The 18,181-nt window shown below is 45.5% G+C and overlaps 2 protein-coding genes across 3 annotated transcripts in view; both read left to right on the forward strand.

Annotated features, from left to right (window-relative positions):
- plcl5 (phospholipase C like 5) overlaps positions 1 to 16,315 on the forward strand; it is a 37,257-nt gene extending 20,942 nt beyond the window's left edge. The window contains exons 2-6 of the mRNA XM_029158351.3: positions 152 to 2,638; positions 5,415 to 5,618; positions 7,345 to 7,420; positions 11,636 to 11,745; positions 14,572 to 16,315. Coding sequence (XP_029014184.1) covers positions 152 to 2,638; positions 5,415 to 5,618; positions 7,345 to 7,420; positions 11,636 to 11,745; positions 14,572 to 15,024 — 3,330 coding nt within the window. The 3' untranslated portion in view covers positions 15,025 to 16,315. The remainder of the gene's footprint in view (positions 1 to 151; positions 2,639 to 5,414; positions 5,619 to 7,344; positions 7,421 to 11,635; positions 11,746 to 14,571) is intronic.
- A 141-nt stretch (positions 16,316 to 16,456) lies between these two features.
- hcrt (hypocretin (orexin) neuropeptide precursor) lies at positions 16,457 to 17,925 on the forward strand. 2 transcript variants are annotated; one of them, XM_029158352.3, is made up of 2 exons: positions 16,457 to 17,282; positions 17,395 to 17,925. In XM_029158352.3, exons 1-2 carry the CDS (start codon positions 17,238 to 17,240, stop codon positions 17,749 to 17,751), a joined length of 402 nt encoding a protein of 133 aa, XP_029014185.1. In that variant the 5' UTR covers positions 16,457 to 17,237; the 3' UTR covers positions 17,752 to 17,925. The 2 variants fall into 2 exon arrangements, with proteins under 2 accessions (XP_029014185.1, XP_029014186.1); XM_029158353.3 differs by having other exon boundaries at positions 17,398 to 17,925.
- The last annotated feature ends 256 nt before the right edge of the window (positions 17,926 to 18,181 follow it).

The following is an 18,181-nucleotide window of genomic DNA, read 5'->3' on the forward strand; positions in this document are numbered from 1 at the left end:
ATCTATTTAAAGTCACTCTAAACAAAAAGGGCAAATCTTTAATCTCTAAACATTACGAGCTCTTGATTAGCACTGCTTTTCCTTGAATCCAGTTATTAATCCTAATAAACACATTTTTTTGCTCTACCCCTCCCTACCCTAATGTTTGCAGGATGGTTCCAAACAGCGGCAGGTGAGGAAGAAAACGGTGTCCTTCAGCTCAATGCCCAGTGACCGTAAGATCAACAGTACAGCTGCTTGCATGGCCTTCATGATGGAAGGATGCGAGATGAAGAAAGTGCGTTCCAACTCACGCATGTACAATCGATACTTCCTGTTGGATCCAGACATGCACTGGCTTCGATGGGAGCCATCCAAGAAAGATTCAGAGAAGGCCAAACTGGAGATTAAGAGCATTAAAGAAGTCCGCTTGGGAAAGAAAACTCCTGTCCTACGAAGCAATGGTCTCTCAGATCAATTTCCTGATGAATGCGCCTTCTCAATCATCTATGGGGATAACTATGAGTCTTTAGATTTGGTAGCCAGCACAGCAGATGTTGTCAGTACCTGGGTGATGGGCCTGAGGTACCTGGTGTCCTACGGAAGGCACACGGTGGACATGGTAGAGCCTAGCCAACCAAGTCTACGAACATCTTGGATTGGTTCTGTGTTTGATCTTGCAGATATGGAAAAGGAAGGGCACATAGACCTTTTTAGGGCCACCCAGATAATCAAGGGACTCAACCCTGGGATGAAAGAGTCTAGGATAGAGCTGAAGTTTAAGGAACTCCAGAAAGCGAAAGACCAATACGGAGAAGCAATTAATATGGACACCTTTGTGGAGGCCTACTGTGAGCTGTGCACGCGACCAGAAATATTCTTTCTACTGGTGCAGTTCTCCAGTAATAAGGAGTATCTGGACAGTAAAGACCTGATGTTATTTGTAGAGGTGGAGCAGGGTGTGGAAGGTGTAACAGAGGACATGTGCAGGGATATTGTACAGAAATTTGAGCCATCTGCTGAAGGCAGAGAGAAGGCCTATCTCTCCATAGATGGCTTCACACACTACCTCCTCTCCTCTGAATGCCACATCTTTGACCCCCAGCACAAACAAGTGTGCCAGGATATGACCCAGCCTCTGTCTCACTACTACATCAACTCCTCACACAATGCCTCCCTTCTGGAAGACCACTTTTGGGGTTCATCAGACATCAGCAGCTACATCCGAGCCCTTAGGATGGGGTGTCGCAGCATTGAGGTCATTGTATGGGATGGTCCTGATAATGAACCAGTGGTGTACGTAGGTAGTTCTGTAGCCTCACAGCTGCCTTTCTCTAAAGTCCTGGACATTATAAACCAATATGCTTTTGAAGGATCTGAGTACCCCCTTATTCTCTGCCTGGTAACCCACTGTTGCATCCCCCAGCAGAGGGTCATGGCACAGCACATAAAGAAGATACTCGGGGATAAGTTGTATACTGAACACCCTAACAAAGAGGAAAACTATCTACCCTCCCCTGAGAAACTTAAAGGTAAAATTCTCCTTAAGGGCAAGAAGCTACCACCCAGTTGCAACGATGCTGAGGGCGATGTGACAGATGAGGAGGAAGGTCTGGAAATGTCTCGAAGAGTGGGAGCGGAAGAGACGGACCAGCTCAATGGCTTAGAGTACAGACGCCTGAAACTGTGCAGGGAGCTGTCTGATCTTGTATTGCTTTGCAAGTCAGTCCAGTTCAGGGACTTTGAGATTTCAAAAAGGGAACAGAAATACTGGGAAATTTGCTCCCTCAATGAGGTAGATGCTAACAGGTTTGCCAATGAGTTCCCAGAAGAATTTGTGTGTTATAACAAGCGCTTTCTCTCCAGAATATATCCCACACCTATGAGGATTGATGCAAGCAACATGAACCCCCAGGATTTCTGGAAGTGTGGCTGCCAGATTGTGGCCATGAATTACCAGACTCCAGGTTTGATGATGGACCTCAACCTGGGCTGGTTCAGACAGAATGGCAACTGTGGATATGTCCTGCGTCCAGCCATTATGAGGGAGGAGGTTTCGTACTTTAGTGCCAATGCTCGGGACTCCCTCCCAGGGGTGTCTGCGCAGCTTCTTCACATTAAGGTCATTAGTGGCCAGAATCTGCCCAAGCCTCGTGGCTCCGCTGCTAAGGGTGACGTGGTGGAGCCTTACATATACGTGGAGATCCACGGCATCCCAGCCGACTGTGCTGAGCAAAGAACCAAGACCGTGTCCCAGAATGGCGACAACCCTATCTTTGACGAGAGTTTCGAATTCCAGATTAACTTACCTGAACTGTCAGTACTGCGTTTTGTGGTACTGGATGATGACTACATTGGAGACGAGTTCATCGGCCAGTACACCATCCCATTTGAGTGCCTACAGCCAGGCTATAGACACGTCCCTCTACAGTCTCTTACTGGAGAGTTCCTACCAAACACCACGCTGTTTGTTCATGTAGCCATCACCAACAGGCGGGGTGGAGGAAAGGCACATAAGAGGGGCCTGTCTGTGAGGAAGGGTAGGAAGGCCCGGGAGTACACCACCACCAAGACTACAGGAATCAAAGTAGTGGACGAGCTGTTCAGGGCGTCGACACAGCCCCTTAGGGAGGCCACCGACCTCCGAGAAAATGTGCAGGTGAGAAACTACAGTTTTTTTAGGTATTTAGAAAACGTTATTAGAAACCATTGATGGTATAGAAATATTGATGTCACACCTATCGGTGTATACAGTATTCTCCAAACGAACGTGTTTCTGATATGATTTATTTTTCTCATGTAAAATAGACACACGGCGCTCAGTGTGAGCTTTAAATAGTCAGATGAGGACTTTAATGGAGTGACACCGGTGAACAGTTATGAGCTTTATGAATAGTGTGATCATTAATGAGGGACACTTACTGCTCAGGGGAGCGGCCCGGGCCGCCACAGTATGTCTTCACTGCACGGTGTATATTTGCCTGATAATCAGTAACAGAAGCCATTTTATTTGTTATGACTAAAGGCAGTAATTAAAAAGTCTGGCTCGTTTGCCTAGGCCACAAATTACAACTCAGGAAGACCCACTGTTTAACATGCCATTTATCGTGTTACTTGGGAGTCAGCGCTTGTCTGTTGCTTGATTTTTTGCCAAAAATGTTTTTTCTGTGCACTTTTGGACTGTCAACACAGCTTGATCCGTAATTATACGATTGAAATTGTTAAATCTTTTAAAAGCTTCTGACAAAACACATTCGTAGTCACTATTCCAAAAATATGGACATGTTAATGAGCGCTTGCTGTTGGGTGGATTTCTTAGGCATTGTTGGGATGAGCATGGTGTGTTTCATGCAAGACAGGAAATGTCTCATTGTGCGTCATGAAGTCATCCTGGAAAATCACAACCAGACAATAAGGCACTTTTTAGGTTCTGGTAAAACTCAGCTAAAACCGCAGGAAGTCAAAAACGGTTCATGCTCGTCATTTATGATCCAATCTGAAGTTTAATATGTAAACTACTGGCAGGTGTTTAGGTAAATTGAATACAAACTGTTTTTTATCCTGATCAAACAACACTGCCAGCGCTCCTGTTCACCACGCCACGCTGTGGGCTGGTTTGAAATGTAAATGTTGCTGTTTGAAATTACCAGATAAAAGTTGACGAAATGCACGAAAGAGGTGAAGTTGAAAGAAAGGCTTTCAATAGGATGCACAAAGACCTTTGCCTTTTAAATGTTAAACTGCTTTCGGTGCTGTGTGTACAGGCTGTTGTGACTCAGGATAGAGGTTGAAAGTAGCAACGGGGCCTGTGGCCAACAACTCACAAGGCAACAACCTGGCCCCTGACTCAAAGCCAGTATTAAATGTTAACCTGGGACACATTAAGAAGAAATAATTGGTGAACCCACACTCGCTAAAATTGCAGATGTCATGTCATGTGACCCAAGCAAAGAAACTAGGTAACTAGTGCACACACACTTACAGTAACAACACTGGAACGGACACAGTCTGTTTCCTTTGGTGTTTAAACAGCAAAGCCACCAGCTGGTCCACTTGGAATAATGGCAGACAGAGCGTTGTGTTTAAACATCGAACCATGATCACTGACCCGATACAACGCCACGTTTCATATGTGAATCTGGGCAAAAATAAAAATCCTGAATGAGGAGGTCGTTTATAATATAAAGGTGTTCGTCACCGCTCGTTTCCCGGGACCAGAAAAGGCCGGAGAGAGGGAGTCGGCGACAGATAGCAGCGGGAAAAGGGGAGAACGGGGCAAACAGGCACAAAAGCAGTGTTGTAACTGGACACTGAGCTCCCACTGGGGGAATGTTGGACGAGGGAGCAACGTGGGGGAGGGGAGTAATTAAAAACAGGAGACTTTCATTGGGCTTGTAACACTGAGGCTTGAAACCGGCTTTTACTGCTCAATTATTCAAAAGCAGTTACTCACGCAGCCCTATGGACACGTGTGAGATTAAACAAGGCATAAGCAGGGCTAATAACCTCATCTCAGACCACACTGAGGCATAAACACACGCAGCCACTTTAATAGTTCCCATGATCCCACCGGAGGCTTAAAGCTGTCTGGATTCCATCACTGTGCTTTCGTGTGGCTGTGCTCAGTGGCCCAAGAGGTGTTAACTGTGGCTGAGCGCATCCTATTGCTGCGGGTCATTTTCCTGCAGGCCGTGGAACGCAGCGTCGGCTTCACCTGCGTGTTGTGTCCGTATCGGTTTTCAAGTGCTCGTCAGCGCTCACCGTTTCTCAGTTCTTCTCTCCTCCCACCTTCTTCCCCGGCTCCTCCGCTGTCATTTATCCAAACTGTGATGTGATTAAAAAAAACACGACGGGGCCTCATTTTGCGTCAGTTCCCATCCTGCCAAATGAAAAACCCTAAGAGGACGTTGCCTAGTTGCTGCAGCTGTTGGGTCTTTGTACCCCAACGTGAAGAGTTTCTAATAGTAATGGATCATGGGGCTGTTAACAAGTTTATTATAGAACAGCAATGACTTCCATCTGGCCAGACAATACACAGAAAGCTAAATTGTGTTTTGCTTTAGTTCCAAAATGAACAGGTTTCTGTTTGAAGTAAGGACAAGGTTTAAAAGAGAATACTAAAGGCAAACTGAGCCCAGCGCGGTCCCAGGAGGCTGCAGCTGCAGGGAAGCAGAAGTAAAGAAAAAGGAGGCGTGAGTGACTGAATGTATTTAGCGCCTCCAGGATGTGGTCAGAAGTTTGGCACCAGATCCTCCCGGTTACTGAATGAGCAGCGGACTAACACTATGGGAGTGTGACAATTTTACTGTCCTCCGGCCAAACACTTGCTGCTCAAGTATCTTATCCAGTTTCTGGTCTGTGGGGAGTGAATATCAAAATCATTAGTTCCTAAAAACATTTCAGTTCTGTACTAATCTTGGTCCCTTTCGCCTCAGAATGCCATGGTGTCCTTCAAGGAGCTGTGCGGCCTGACCCCTGCGGCCAACATGAAGCAATGCATCCTGACGGTGTCCACCTGGCTGATGAACAGCGAGCGGTCGCTGCGGGTGACGGTGGACCTGAGCGAGACCTACCCCACCATGGAGGGCCAGGGTCCTGTACCCGAGCTGCTGCGCAAAGTGCTCAACGCGTACGACATGGTAAATGCCCCGCGTGCACTTCAGGTCCTCTGCTGCTCTGCTTGAGGAACGCTGAATCATCAGTTTGCCGATTCCCTTTGATTGAAGCGGTTACAGCATTGAATGTGTTTTACAAAATGTCTAATTGTGGCCTTCGAACACTTTGTTGACTTGTCATCCAGTCATTCATCGTCTTCTATTCGTCTTCCATTTGTACATTCAATGCTTCCTCTCCTGAAGGAGCCAATCAGAAGGCTCCTAGTTGCCCATCAGGCTCCGCCTCCTCCCTGCTCTGGGGCTCAATCGGCGCTTGAGAAACGGGGTCACGGTGGGTCCGCGGCGTCTCCTGACTCCTACAGGTGTGCTCTGACATCAGGAGTGACGCTAGAGCCGCTACAAATAGAAGCTGCTTTGGCTTTTATGAGTCTGCGCGCTTCCTGACGTTGTCAGAGCGGCTCTCACGCTCCGGTGCGCGGGGAGAAAGTTTCGCGGGGGAGAGTAAAAAAAAAAAAAAAGGAATGTCGCATTTCAGAATAATTCTGGAAAAATTCCCCCTTAGATTTTACCACATGAAAACTTTACAGCTTTAGAGACAAGTGAAAGTAAGGACTTGCCTTGTGTTGAGGCCTTGGTCTGCGTCCGTTCGTTCCCCAGTGACTTCACTGTTAGTGCACTCCTCGGTCAACAACAGAGGGCCCAGTGTGTGTCTGTGTGTGTAAGCTCTTGTGACTTCATGGGAGCGTGGCTGTCAACATCAGGCCATTTGTTGTAGCGTCTCAGTGTGCAGAGCCTGTTCTCAGTCACCCCCATGTGGATTACAGCCAGAGTGCGATGACCCTGAGCTGAACATCAGCACAGTCTGAACACCTACTGTGTTCATGTAAACGCATGTAGCTTTACTATGCATGTGAGGCCTTTTATTAATACTGTAAGACTATATTAAATATCAATAATGTTTAAACAAAAACTGTTTACCTACTTTATAATTATATATTTCTATATAAGCCATGTGCACTAATACATGTGTCAAACATCATTAATCGGCAGCAGTGACTATGTTGTCAGTGCTCTCTGCACTGTTGCTGTTGGAAATATCTCCTGGTCGTCTTAGTTCCACCACTGCTGCAATTGTCACCTACGCATTCATCTCGCAGCAGTCATGTTTATTCTCAAGGGGGGATTCTTGGAAATGTGTTTGTCAGATCAGAAATGCATCACACGGGGTTCTGTGCATTTTTCATTTTCCTCAAGATATCAAACGCTCCTTTGATGCATGTCCAAAGAAAAAGATTAAAAAAAATCTGAAACATGCGTTACCGGTACCCAGTTGTGCATCAGATATGAAGGATCAACTATAGATGACAATTTGTTAATTTATTTTAATGTTTTATTCAGATGAATAGACCAGACACATTTCTCATGCTACTGTACGTCTGTTGCTTTTCAGCTTCTGTACAATAATGTACAGGGAAAGGTAATGGACTCTGCCCTGTGTTCACTCTGTGGCCCAATTAATTGGAAAGAATCTGCTTCCTCTGATTATGATCTTTCCTCAATTAAAGTAATCGTATCAAGACATTTACATGACAGCTATGTTGCTTTTATTGGGTTAAGGCTAACTTGTTAGTGTGTCTGTAAACACAGCAACCTAGATATGAACTCTGGAAGCTCCTTTAGCTTTAAACATAAATAAAACGTGCTGTCCTTAATTACTGAGGTGACCCCCCATGATTCCTTTGTCTTGTAGATGATCCAAACCACAAGAACCCTGATTGAGTCGGCGGACATGGTCCACTCCAAGCTCACACAAGCACAACGCGCAGGTTTGTCGGAGCAGTGTTTTGCTCTTGTCTACCTTTTTCACGCATCATGTTTTTCTTTCTTAGATGTCGACTTTCTTATTTCCTGAATTGAAAACAATCTGTACCATGAAAACAGGATGAAGAAGATTGGTGCAGCGCAGACAAAGATGACTCACTTCATCTACTTCACAAACATGTTTCTTTAGTTCATTAGCAAAAAGGAGGTTTTAAATCACAAAGCTGCATAATTTGAGTTGAGGAAATGTATGTTTTCAGTCTTTCTGTTTTTAATGAAAGGCACTGCAAGAACGTGCATCTGCAGAATATTCCCTCGTGTCCTCCTGCCTGACAGAACGAGCACAGTGACACTACTCCTACAGCATCTCCATCAACAGCAACTTCAACAATAGTGGCTGCTGTCAATAGAATAGGCCGTCATCAGTGAGTCAGCGCCAAGTAGTTATCATGTGAGTGGGCAGGTGAAAACAATCAGCCAGCCACACTGACAAAGGGTCTGCAGGAGAATGGGACGGAGAACATAAACATCCTTGAGAGGAGGAGAGAAATGACATGGCTCGATGAAGACTAGAGTGAGAGGAGAGATGGTAGGATAGAGACAGGGATGATTCAAAGAAGCACTTCGTCAGTAAAGGGGTTTTAATAGCGGCCACTGTGTGTAAGAGGCCCAGTCTTGCAGGAGAGAGGAAAATTGACCATTAATTAGAGAGAAATGGCTTTGAATCTTTCCTTTTCTTCCCTCCTTAGATAAATTGCTCCTTATTTAATTTGCTTTTATTCCACGCAGGAAAGATCTCTTCACATGCACACAGTTCAAAACGCCGTCGCCGTTCGCTTGTTGTTATTGCCCGCGGAACCCGACGCGGAGCTGTGTGGCTTTCTGCATGAGACTTGGATCATGCTTCAAATAACAGATGTAAACATGGGAGACATTTGTAGTGTGTTTGTTGACTGGGACTCACTCACTGGCACGTGATAAGCTAATATCCTGAAGCTGATCAGCCCCAGTTACTCCCTGGTGTCACACGCGTGGACATATGCCTCGCGCCTCCCAGGACGACCAGCCCACCCCTGTTGCGGTTGCATAGTTGCCCAAGGATGTAGGTCGACTGCTGGGGCTTGGATCCCAGAGCTGTCCCCCAGTTCAGAGATTTCCCAGCCCAGAGCTGGAATCGTCTTCAAAGGCACGGAATCAGTGAATCTGAGCTTTAGCCTCATACATTTCTGGCCACGCACACTGTTTGGAGCTGCACATCGGATGCTAATGCCATCACTCTGCAGCTCAGTCACACATTTTCAAATTCAATGATGTGAAATCGTGGGAATCAGTGAATGATCAACAAGGCAGACTTCCTTTTACAGGAAGTAACAATCGTAAACTTTAAATGACTAAATTAGGTTACACTGCAATATAGAATGAGTCTTTTATTAAGATTTTCTCTTCTCGTATACACTAGCACATGGAAACATGATTAATACCGACTACTGTGTATCATAAGCAATTATAATTTTGTGTTTGTGTTTGCAGAAGAGCACGTGTTCATAGGGAAGTCAGTATTTTTAGCATTGCTTCCATACCATAACATTCTGAGGTCTAAACTCTCTCCCCTGCATTATTAAACTAATTACTTTCCAATATTAATGCTGCCACTTCTGTCCTGCTCCTCTACCCAGCATGCTCTCTGTCCCTCTCCATCTGCTCCCAGCTCCCTGTTCTTCATTTCTGCTGATGCTTTTCCTCGCAAATGTTCTTTTCTAATAGTGGTTCTAATTGTATGTGTATAAGCGTGCGGTTCAGTAAAAATTGGAAAAATGAATACAAGTGTGGCACTATTATTAAATTAATGTTGATCTAATTATGAAAATGGGATCCGTTGAGTTACGTAACTTTTATTAAACTGCTGCGTGACTACAGAACCTATGAATGTAATGTACCTATTATTGTGCAGCTACTCTAAATGACCTTGATTTTAATATTTGACAAGTGGAGAGTCGAGGTAGAAGGTGAGCTGTTGTAATCTGTTAATTAAAGCCATTGTATCTAATACAGGGCTAAATAGATTTACATGTCTCCAGGCCCAAATTCTACAACAGAGCTGAATCAAAGACACAGTAAAGAACCTTTGGTTGATCTCATGGTTCTCCAAAAACTAAAAAAATGCTGCATCGGGTGGAGGCAAAACGTGGCGCGCAACTGTGGATCTCAATTGGAATTGAAGGGTTGGTGCTGTGATCGATCTGAAGCCAAATGTGTAATTTTGGTGCAGACAGAGTCTGTGGGCTTTGCATCCGAGGGTACTTTCAGGCATTTAATTGAAGCTGACATTTTTGCCCTAGCCATTAAAAGTGTGCCGTGCTCGTCAGCCCAATGCTGTTGTGACAAAGCTATAATCACAAGCTGCCCATCAGCTGAATCTGACCTCTTCCCTTCCCATTTGCCTTTGTTTCACTTCTGAGTAACGTGAAATGACTGGCGTGCTGGCAGGTTTATCACTCCTACAGCAGAGGCAGCAGTGGATCGTGTGGGCTGCTATTATTCTTATTAGCCAGCAGCCCCTCCTTGAGTTCCGCCATCCTTCCTGTGTCCAGCTTACGCCTAGTCATTCTTGCAGCTAATCAGTTTAATTTGGGCAGTGAGGCTGATGTGTTGATGAGGATGGAGAGGTGCTGGATGATCCCCCCCGGGCAGTATTGGTGGCTCGCCATCACATATCCTGCTAATGGGGGACCAGATAGACAGCTGGGATGCACCCACTGGCACCTCCAGATGCTGCCGCAGAGTGTTTGTGTCTGTGCGTATACTCAGATTGTACTGGATTGTACACCAGCGTATGTCCCTGCATGCATATCTAATCTGTTTGTGCAGGGACAGAGCACAGTTTCCTCTCCACCTCTGCATTATTCTTTGTTTCTGTTTCTTAAATTGGGATGGTTTCACCTGGCGTGTTCTTTCAGACTTGATTTAATGTATATCTGCTGAAGCTGGCAGAGAAAATGATCATATTTTATTTAAAAAGTCCAAAAGATGATTTTTTTATTAGTTGCCAACAGCTACATTGGATGAGTTGCTACCAAACAATCCATTCAGGGTTCTCATAAACAGTACAAACACTAGATCTACCTTCATGCTGTAAATATCAGGCCACTCTATGTGGATTCATGAAAAGCCAGAGGATCAGCCTCTCTTTAACTTTGCCCTTTCCTGGATTCATGTTATTGTTTTCTTTTCTCATCAGCATCTAGAGCTCCTCTATTTACCATATATGAAACCCTGGTCTGACTGGAAGTTCACTATTCCTTTCCATCAACCACCCTGATGTAGTTTATTTTCCATTTTTATTCTGCTTTTGTCTCCCTTGTAACGACGTCCTTTCAATAAAAGGTGCTGCTTTGGTGCTTATTAAAGACTTCAAGCAGACTTTAGTCTCTCTGTACATTCATCATCCCTTATTAGCATCCTTTAATGCAACAATTTGGCCAAAAAAAATGGTATTTTTAAATGGTGTAATATCATAGATTACATTAGTGAAGTACAGAAGAATATCTCATTCATGCTAAATTTAGTTTAAATGGCATTTGCCCACTAGTTTCAGGAGACAGGGAGCCATGGATTAAACATAAATTAAAAGTACCTTTAATTTTGATTATTAATAATTGATTTTCAGATTCACAAGTTTAATTAAGCATTCAAGTATCTGTTAAAGCTGAGTATATTCTACTTGTGCTCAAACAAGATGCAGGAAATAATGAAATGGACTGCAGTATACAGTAAATTGCTTCATGATGTTGATGGTACATTATAGTTCGTTCAGTGTCTTAACACTTAATCAATGAGGTCAGTGGTCAGGATCAGAAAAGTAATTAGAAATGTACAGAGTTTAGAGGATTTTGGTCTTTAAGTCCAGAGGATTAGTGATGGTCTGGCTGGGTTTATTGAAGGCAGGCCTGCTGATAGCCTAATTAGTGGTTTGGCTACATTACATTTTGCCAATTTCACCCCTATTAGTAATGCAGCAAAAAGGCTAGTGAGGTTGTACTGCAAGTTTGTCTTTGTTGTAAAAATGAGACCAAGGAAATAAAACGTAGGGGTGACTTTTTTGTTGATTTGTCTGTGTTTGCAATTAGAACAGTTCTAATACATGGTAACATATTTCCTTAAAAGAAGATGGAAACTAGTGCTGTGTATTTTATTCACAGTGTCTGTCTGTGTGTGCCCAGGGCTGGACTTTCATGAGGACCTGCATCGTATTGGAGCCAAGGAGGGTTTGAAGGGCCGTAAGCTTCAGAAGGCCATGGAGAGCTACGCTTGGAACATCACCGTGCTCAAGGTGAGGTGGACTGAGACACCACATACTGTACAGCCCAGTATTTGACCCACCACTAATACCCTTGTTTCATTTAACATGTAAGATTAGAGATGTAAGCGATGGTAACCATCTGAATCAGCAAATACACCCATACACTGCTGTTGAACTCAACTCCACGGTGTCTTAAGAAAGCTCTTTAGGCTAATTGTATTTGCTTCCGCTCTAATCCCTAAATCTCTTAATTAATTTCTGTTGAGTCTAAGTAGTGTTTTATTTAGTTGCTCGTGTAACTACGTTGATGGGACATGATAGGATTGTTCACACTTGCTCGTAGTTGCACATCGCCCCTCTTTAATTTCCCATAAGGAGACGCTGGCCCCTTCGGACGCGTCCTGAAGACGATGCTCAGCGAAACGCTTTCCTGCCTCGACCTGCCCCGCGTCACGGGAGATAAGGTTGCTGATTCCCTCCTCTCGTTGATACAATGAACACTGCTAGCAGCACCGATACAGCGCACGCTGCTAAGTGCGTTCTCGGCACAGTGGGCCATTTTGGCTAAGTAAGGACAGAGCAGGCAGGATATTTTTATCTCATCTCATCACTCTGAAATCATTTAGTATTGAGTGGAGACGCTCCCCTGGCTGAGCTTTTTGCTGGAGTGTCATGTTGGGTAGATGCTTGATAGCTTGATTCCTTATTGCCTTTTCATGTCGGCCTTATCAGATTGGAGCACTTAAAAGTGGCAAAGATCGGGGATGCAGCTCGCAGTTACTCTCAATAACAATTAGATCGGAGATATTTTATTTGATGTTCCAGAGTGGGATACCAGAAAATGCAAATGTCCCACTTGTTGATAGTAATAATATTTTTTAACAGTAGCATTATTCAGCACATTTGAATCCATGTTTTCCTTTTGTGCACTAATGCCATTGCAGCATTAATTTACCTTAAGTAAACTTTACGTTCGCTTTAAAATTGGGTAACGTGTGTGGTTAAGTAGCTTAACAGATGGACAGCCGAACCTAATCCCCGTCTTTCCTCGTTCCCCCTGTACGCATCGCTCCTGAAGCTTTGTCCATGTGTCCTCCCCTCCCTCCTCCAATGTTTATCTCATTCTGAACATTTGGTGAGACCCTGGTGTCTGTTTGCCAGAGTTGGCAGCCATGCCTGCTTATTTCACCTGTCAGCCTCTCCAGACTCTCAGCAGGCTGGGAAGCGCTTGCTGGGAGACGATGGGGAGCTGAAAAGAAATTAGAGAACAAGTCTTGTCCTCTCTCTGCCTCTAATTCTCGGTCTCTCCAAGTCCCTCTGCGCCATTGCTTTCACAGTTACAGTCAGATCAGGGCTGTCACAGTGAATAAGGGTTTTTGCCCTTTTGTCATGCTGTGCCGCTCTGTCATTTGTATTTTCCTGTCAAGAGGAAGGCAAAACCATAACGATTGAAAAAGAGGCTTTAAAATAAATGTCCAGTGTGTTTTTAAGAACAATTACTCAAAAATCAGGCTTTCGTCGCTGTCACACTCACTGTGGTAACTGGTCATTGTAATCAGCCGCTGTTTGATTGGCTCAGATAGGAAGCTACTGTTGTTCTTGTTCTAGGGAAATTTCATGTCTAGGGGCCCCTATCATCTACCCAGTTGGTTGTTTACATACTTAAAGGCAAAGGTCTGGGCAGTTTGTATTGAAGAAATGGATGGAATGATAATGGACAAGGTGTCGATTTTAAGACAGACCTTAATAAGGTTGGGGGGATTTGGTGGCTGCCCTTATTGGGTCAGCAGTAGGAGTAAATGCACTGGTACAGTATAACAAGCTTCACCCTGTCTTATTTTATGCCTAGTGAGTCATGACTTACGTAATGTCTTTTTTTTTCATTCTAAAATCTATTTAAGCTTCTGACTTGCGTGCTGCAGTGGCTAAGGTAAACTGGCTTTTTACCCCCTACATTACCATCACCTGGGAGGAGAACACCGGGGCTGCACCTTTGCTCCTCCTGCAATATGCGCTTGCCGCGTGGCTCCGGGAACTTTCGCCCTTTTCATCGGTGACACCTCACTCTGGTGCAGAACAGGTCACCGTGTACCTTCTCGCAGGGCTGCTGGCCCCGGCGAGCTGTCGCGGCGGGTCAAACGGAGTCCGTTCAGATGGAGGGAGGGGAGGGGAGGGGGAAAATATGCAGATTCACAGCTGAAGGAGCAGCTGCTTTCAGCTTGCATGCGAGCAGATGTTGGAGAAATGGTGATGTACGGAGGGGAAGAGTCAGTAGTCTGCATTTAAAGTGGCATGCAGGAGGGTGTAGTCGCATTTGTTTGTTTTGTTTTGCCGTCTCTAATAATATAATCCACACACACACACACAGGTACCTTCCCACATGGCAGAGACAACTAGCTTAAGGAGGCAGGCAGGCATGGCCGTGGCCCAGCTTGACTTCACAGTGCTATAAAGCAAGATGCCAGCCCTGACCTCTTCCTCAGCATATGGCAGGGATTCATCTCTGGGTGCTCAGATAAAGACTAGACATGAAGCATAATAATACCACCATATGACAGCACTGTTCATCGGGAGAGGAGCAGGTCGAAGAGCTGGCAAGCAACCAAAGAGCTTTGTTTGTTGCTTTATACTGCCCCCTACTGGATTTTATTGATTACTGCATTGCCAAGGTGAACGTTCTTGAGTTTAAAGAAACTACATTAAACACCCCTGAGTAAAGGTGTCTCTCTTTCTGTTGCTTTCTCTCTCTCTCTCTCTCTCTCTCTCTCTCTCTCTCTCTCTCTCTCTCTCTCTCTCTCTCTCTCTCTCTCTCTCTCTCTCTCTCTCTCTCTCTCTCTCTCTCTCTCTCTCTATCAGGGCCAGGCAGACCTGCTGAAGCATGCGAAGAACGAAGCGCTGGACACTCTGCGTCAAATCCACTGTGCAGCTCAGTCCTGTGGCCTCAGTAAAAACGGCGCGGCGTCCCCCCAGCTCCAGCACCATCCTCATCCCCATCCACAGCAACCGCCAGCGCAGGTCCAGATACAGCAGCAGCCTCAGGCCAAGCCCTACCCGCAGCTGCCGCCTCTGCACCACTCCCAAACTCATCCCCACTCCCACATCACATCTCAGGCTTACCTCCATGCCCTGCCCCAGCTATCGACTCTCCCCCTGGTTCACACTGTTTTGAAACCGCCGGCTTATCCTCAACCGCCGCCACTGCCCCAGTCTCCGTTTCAGTTCCCGAACCAGCAGCAGAAGGCAACAGAGCCTCTGGACGCCAACCCAGAGAAAGACAAGCCCGGCGAAGACCCTGTGGGGTCCTGCTGACCCGCAGCCTGTGCCCACAGAGAATCCAACCCAGAGAGAGACGCAGAGAGCGGCGCCGCGATGGGGAAGCAGAAGGGCGGAGAAGAGAAGCAGCAGGCCATGAGCGAACAGGAGATGGAGGAAGTCGTGAAAAGGCTTCAAGAGATGATGGTAGTGAGGAAGAGTCGTCGCGTTAGAAGTGAGACACAAGTTTAGGCCCAAGCTGCAAGAGAAAAGGAAGAGAGACCACATACCCATTTCTAAACAAAATGAGAAATGTTTATTTTTAATCTTTCACCTGAGTCACAAGGTTCCGGTCTCTCTGTTTTTCTCTAAAGTGGAACTGAAGGGGAACAGCTGGGTAGGAGCGTCTGGCAGGTCTTGGTGCATAGGAGTGCACTCAGTAAATGGGTCAGTCACTTGTCCATCTGTGTCTCTCTGGGCACTGCTAGTTACATGCCGCTCCATCATGTTCTCTAGCTCTGTGGGTACAGGCTTTACCTCACGTTGGCGTTTAAAGCCACATATTTGCCTTTTTTTTAATTTCTAGAGACTCCTTGGCATGTTCTTTGGCATGAAGCTTTAATTTCTTCATGCTCACTCCATTTCGCCTCCATCTCAGACGCAAAGAGGAGGATCGCCGTTTTCATTTTAAGTGCATGGCAAAGAGAAGCTCGTCCAGGCCGAGCCGTGTAGGGATCACGGAGGACTCTTTGAGCACAAACCAGGGAGCGGCGGGTCTGCGTGTGCGGCCACGCGCTAATGCTCCGGTTCACACCTCGCTGGCGTCGTCCTCCATGATGATGTGACATTCCTGAGGTTTTGCTTTTCATCATTTCTGGACAGTTTGGTGTTTTGGTCCCCAGGGTGGAGCCAGCCACGCTCTTAAGTGGCTCACCAGCCATCACAACTGAAATAGTTGCTAGAGTTAAGTCACCAGGGACGTGGTACTGCTGTCAATAATGTCACAACCTATAGTGAATATAGATGTAAAGTGTATGTAAAATGTATGAAGGGAAAATATTGCTATAATAAATCTACAGACAAAGACATAAATGAGTAATATAATAATTGTTGTTAGTTCTGTTGATTATTTTTTAACGTTAGTTCCACATATATAGTGCTTTGACACTTGCGGTTCTGTGGTGCAGCTCAGGACAAGCGGTGCATGTGGGGCCGGAAACGCCGGATCGCGAGTTAGCACCACAACACGAGGGTCAAACAATAACCTCACATGTGTTTCACTGCTACGTGCGTGTGGATTGTGTGAGAGCTCCTTTAAGTGGCCCATTAAAGCTGGCTTTGTTGTTTATCCCGTCTCGTCCCGTTCATGGCTCTTTCATTTCATTTCGGGATACGAGTGCATGTCTTGCACCCGAATGCTGCTGGTTCTGCTAAAGCTGGACTCTGAACCCAGACTGATGTTTGCTGTGATGTTTCAGCATCGAACGCTTTTGATTTCCTCCAGCGATCTTCATCTGTTCTCCATAAACAGCTATTAGGCTTATATATTTATATATTACAAATGAGTTCATTGGTATCAACTTCCTGTTATCCATATAATGCTAATGCATAGTTAGACATACAGACGTAAGGTGGAAAAACAATCAAAATATCAATAACTGCTTTCAATTGAATTTAAGCGTCCTGTTCCGGTTTGTATGAAGACTTTATAACTAACAGACCACATTTTGTGGGAATAAGCATGTAGCTACAGTATAAGTTACTGTAACGAATACTAGTAAGTATACATGTGGATATTTTACTACTATTTTTCTAATCAGTATTCTGGATAAAGCAAGGAGATTCGGTGACTTGGTCTGGACTCGTCTGATGAGAGAAAAGGGTTCATAGAACCTCATTAGCATGATCTGTGAATGAGTTTGCGTCTTTTTTGTACTTGTGTGATATTTCAGAAGTCGTCGGGCTTGTTGGTTAATTAACTTCTCTCCCTCTACACTCATTGTACTGGTATGTCCTAATGGACCTTGGGCATGCGTCCACAAAGACATACCTTCAGTTCATCAAAGTGCCTTGGAGATTATTTGCAACAGGAGGCTAATTAATGGCTTTGAGCTTGACATGAAATCCTCAAATGAGCAGCTGCGCTTTGTGTCACTGTGGCCGGAATGACGTCTGCACAGGACTGACCGCGGACTTGACGGGACAGTATAAAGGAGCTGTTGTTGAGACGAGGTAGGAGCAGATGACTGCTTCCCACGGGCCAGAACATAATGTGGTTCCTCACCAACTTCAAGAAAGCTGCTGGGATGGACAAGGTAGGGCCTGTGTTCATTTCCTGTTTGTGGGGTTTGTTCTTTTCATGTGTCATGGTATTGCTGACCCTCTATTCACCGAGTGTGTCTCCTTTGTACCTCTGCTTGCGCCCAGCAGAAGCTCCTGCTGCTGGTCCTCATCCTGCTGCTGTCCCAGCTGACCTGCGCCGCCTACGACGTGCCCGAGTGCTGCAGGCAGCCGTCCCGCCCGTGCCGCCTCTACGTGTTGCTGTGTCGCTCCGGGGCCAAGAGCAGCGGGGGGCCGCTGACGGGGGACGCGGCTGCGGGCATCCTCACCCTGGGTAAGAGGACCGAGGAGGAGCACCGCTTGCAGAGTCGGCTCCAGCAGCTCCTGCAGGGCTCCAGGAACCAGGCGGCGGGGATCCTGACCATGGGGAAGCGGGCTGGAGAGGCGTACGTGGACTGGATGGCTCAGTCCTTGTCATCCATCACAACCAACCTGCCGGTGTGAAGCTGGAACTCACGTCTCTACAACGTTGTATCACAACAATGTATGTATATACGGCAGCTTCACAATAAAATACACAATAAAAATATTGAAACAATATTTTGTGATTCTTTTGAACTGTGGCTTATTGAGATGTGTAATACTGTACATATATGTTTAATAAATAACATAAAACTCATAACATGTCTTTAGTCATTTCTACTGTAGTTATTTCTTCAGATTTCATTGTTGGTTCGTCTAGTTTTGCCATTCCATATTCTATCCAGGTTACATGTTTAGAGGTGAACACGGATTATCAGCCACGTTACGCTCACATTTGCTGAAATTAGTATGAGATGCAGAGGAGCTGTGAGTGTGAGGATGAGGTGGACCACAAGATGGCGCTGATAAAAAAAAAGAAATCAAACACTGATACTGATGATAAATAGACAAC

The sequence above is a fragment of the Betta splendens genome, chromosome 8 (genome assembly GCF_900634795.4).
Source record: "Betta splendens chromosome 8, fBetSpl5.4, whole genome shotgun sequence".
Taxonomy (NCBI): Eukaryota; Metazoa; Chordata; class Actinopteri; order Anabantiformes; family Osphronemidae; genus Betta; species Betta splendens.

What these genes read in the sequence shown, in the direction of transcription:
- hcrt (XM_029158352.3), top strand. Translation starts at nt 17,238, where the DNA reads ATGTGGTTCCTCACCAACTTCAAGAAAGCTGCTGGGATGGACAAG. An exon ending in AAGCTGCTGGGATGGACAAG is followed by an intron (nt 17,283 to 17,394) that starts GTAGGGCCTGTG and finishes GCTTGCGCCCAG; the next exon opens with CAGAAGCTCCTGCTGCTGGT.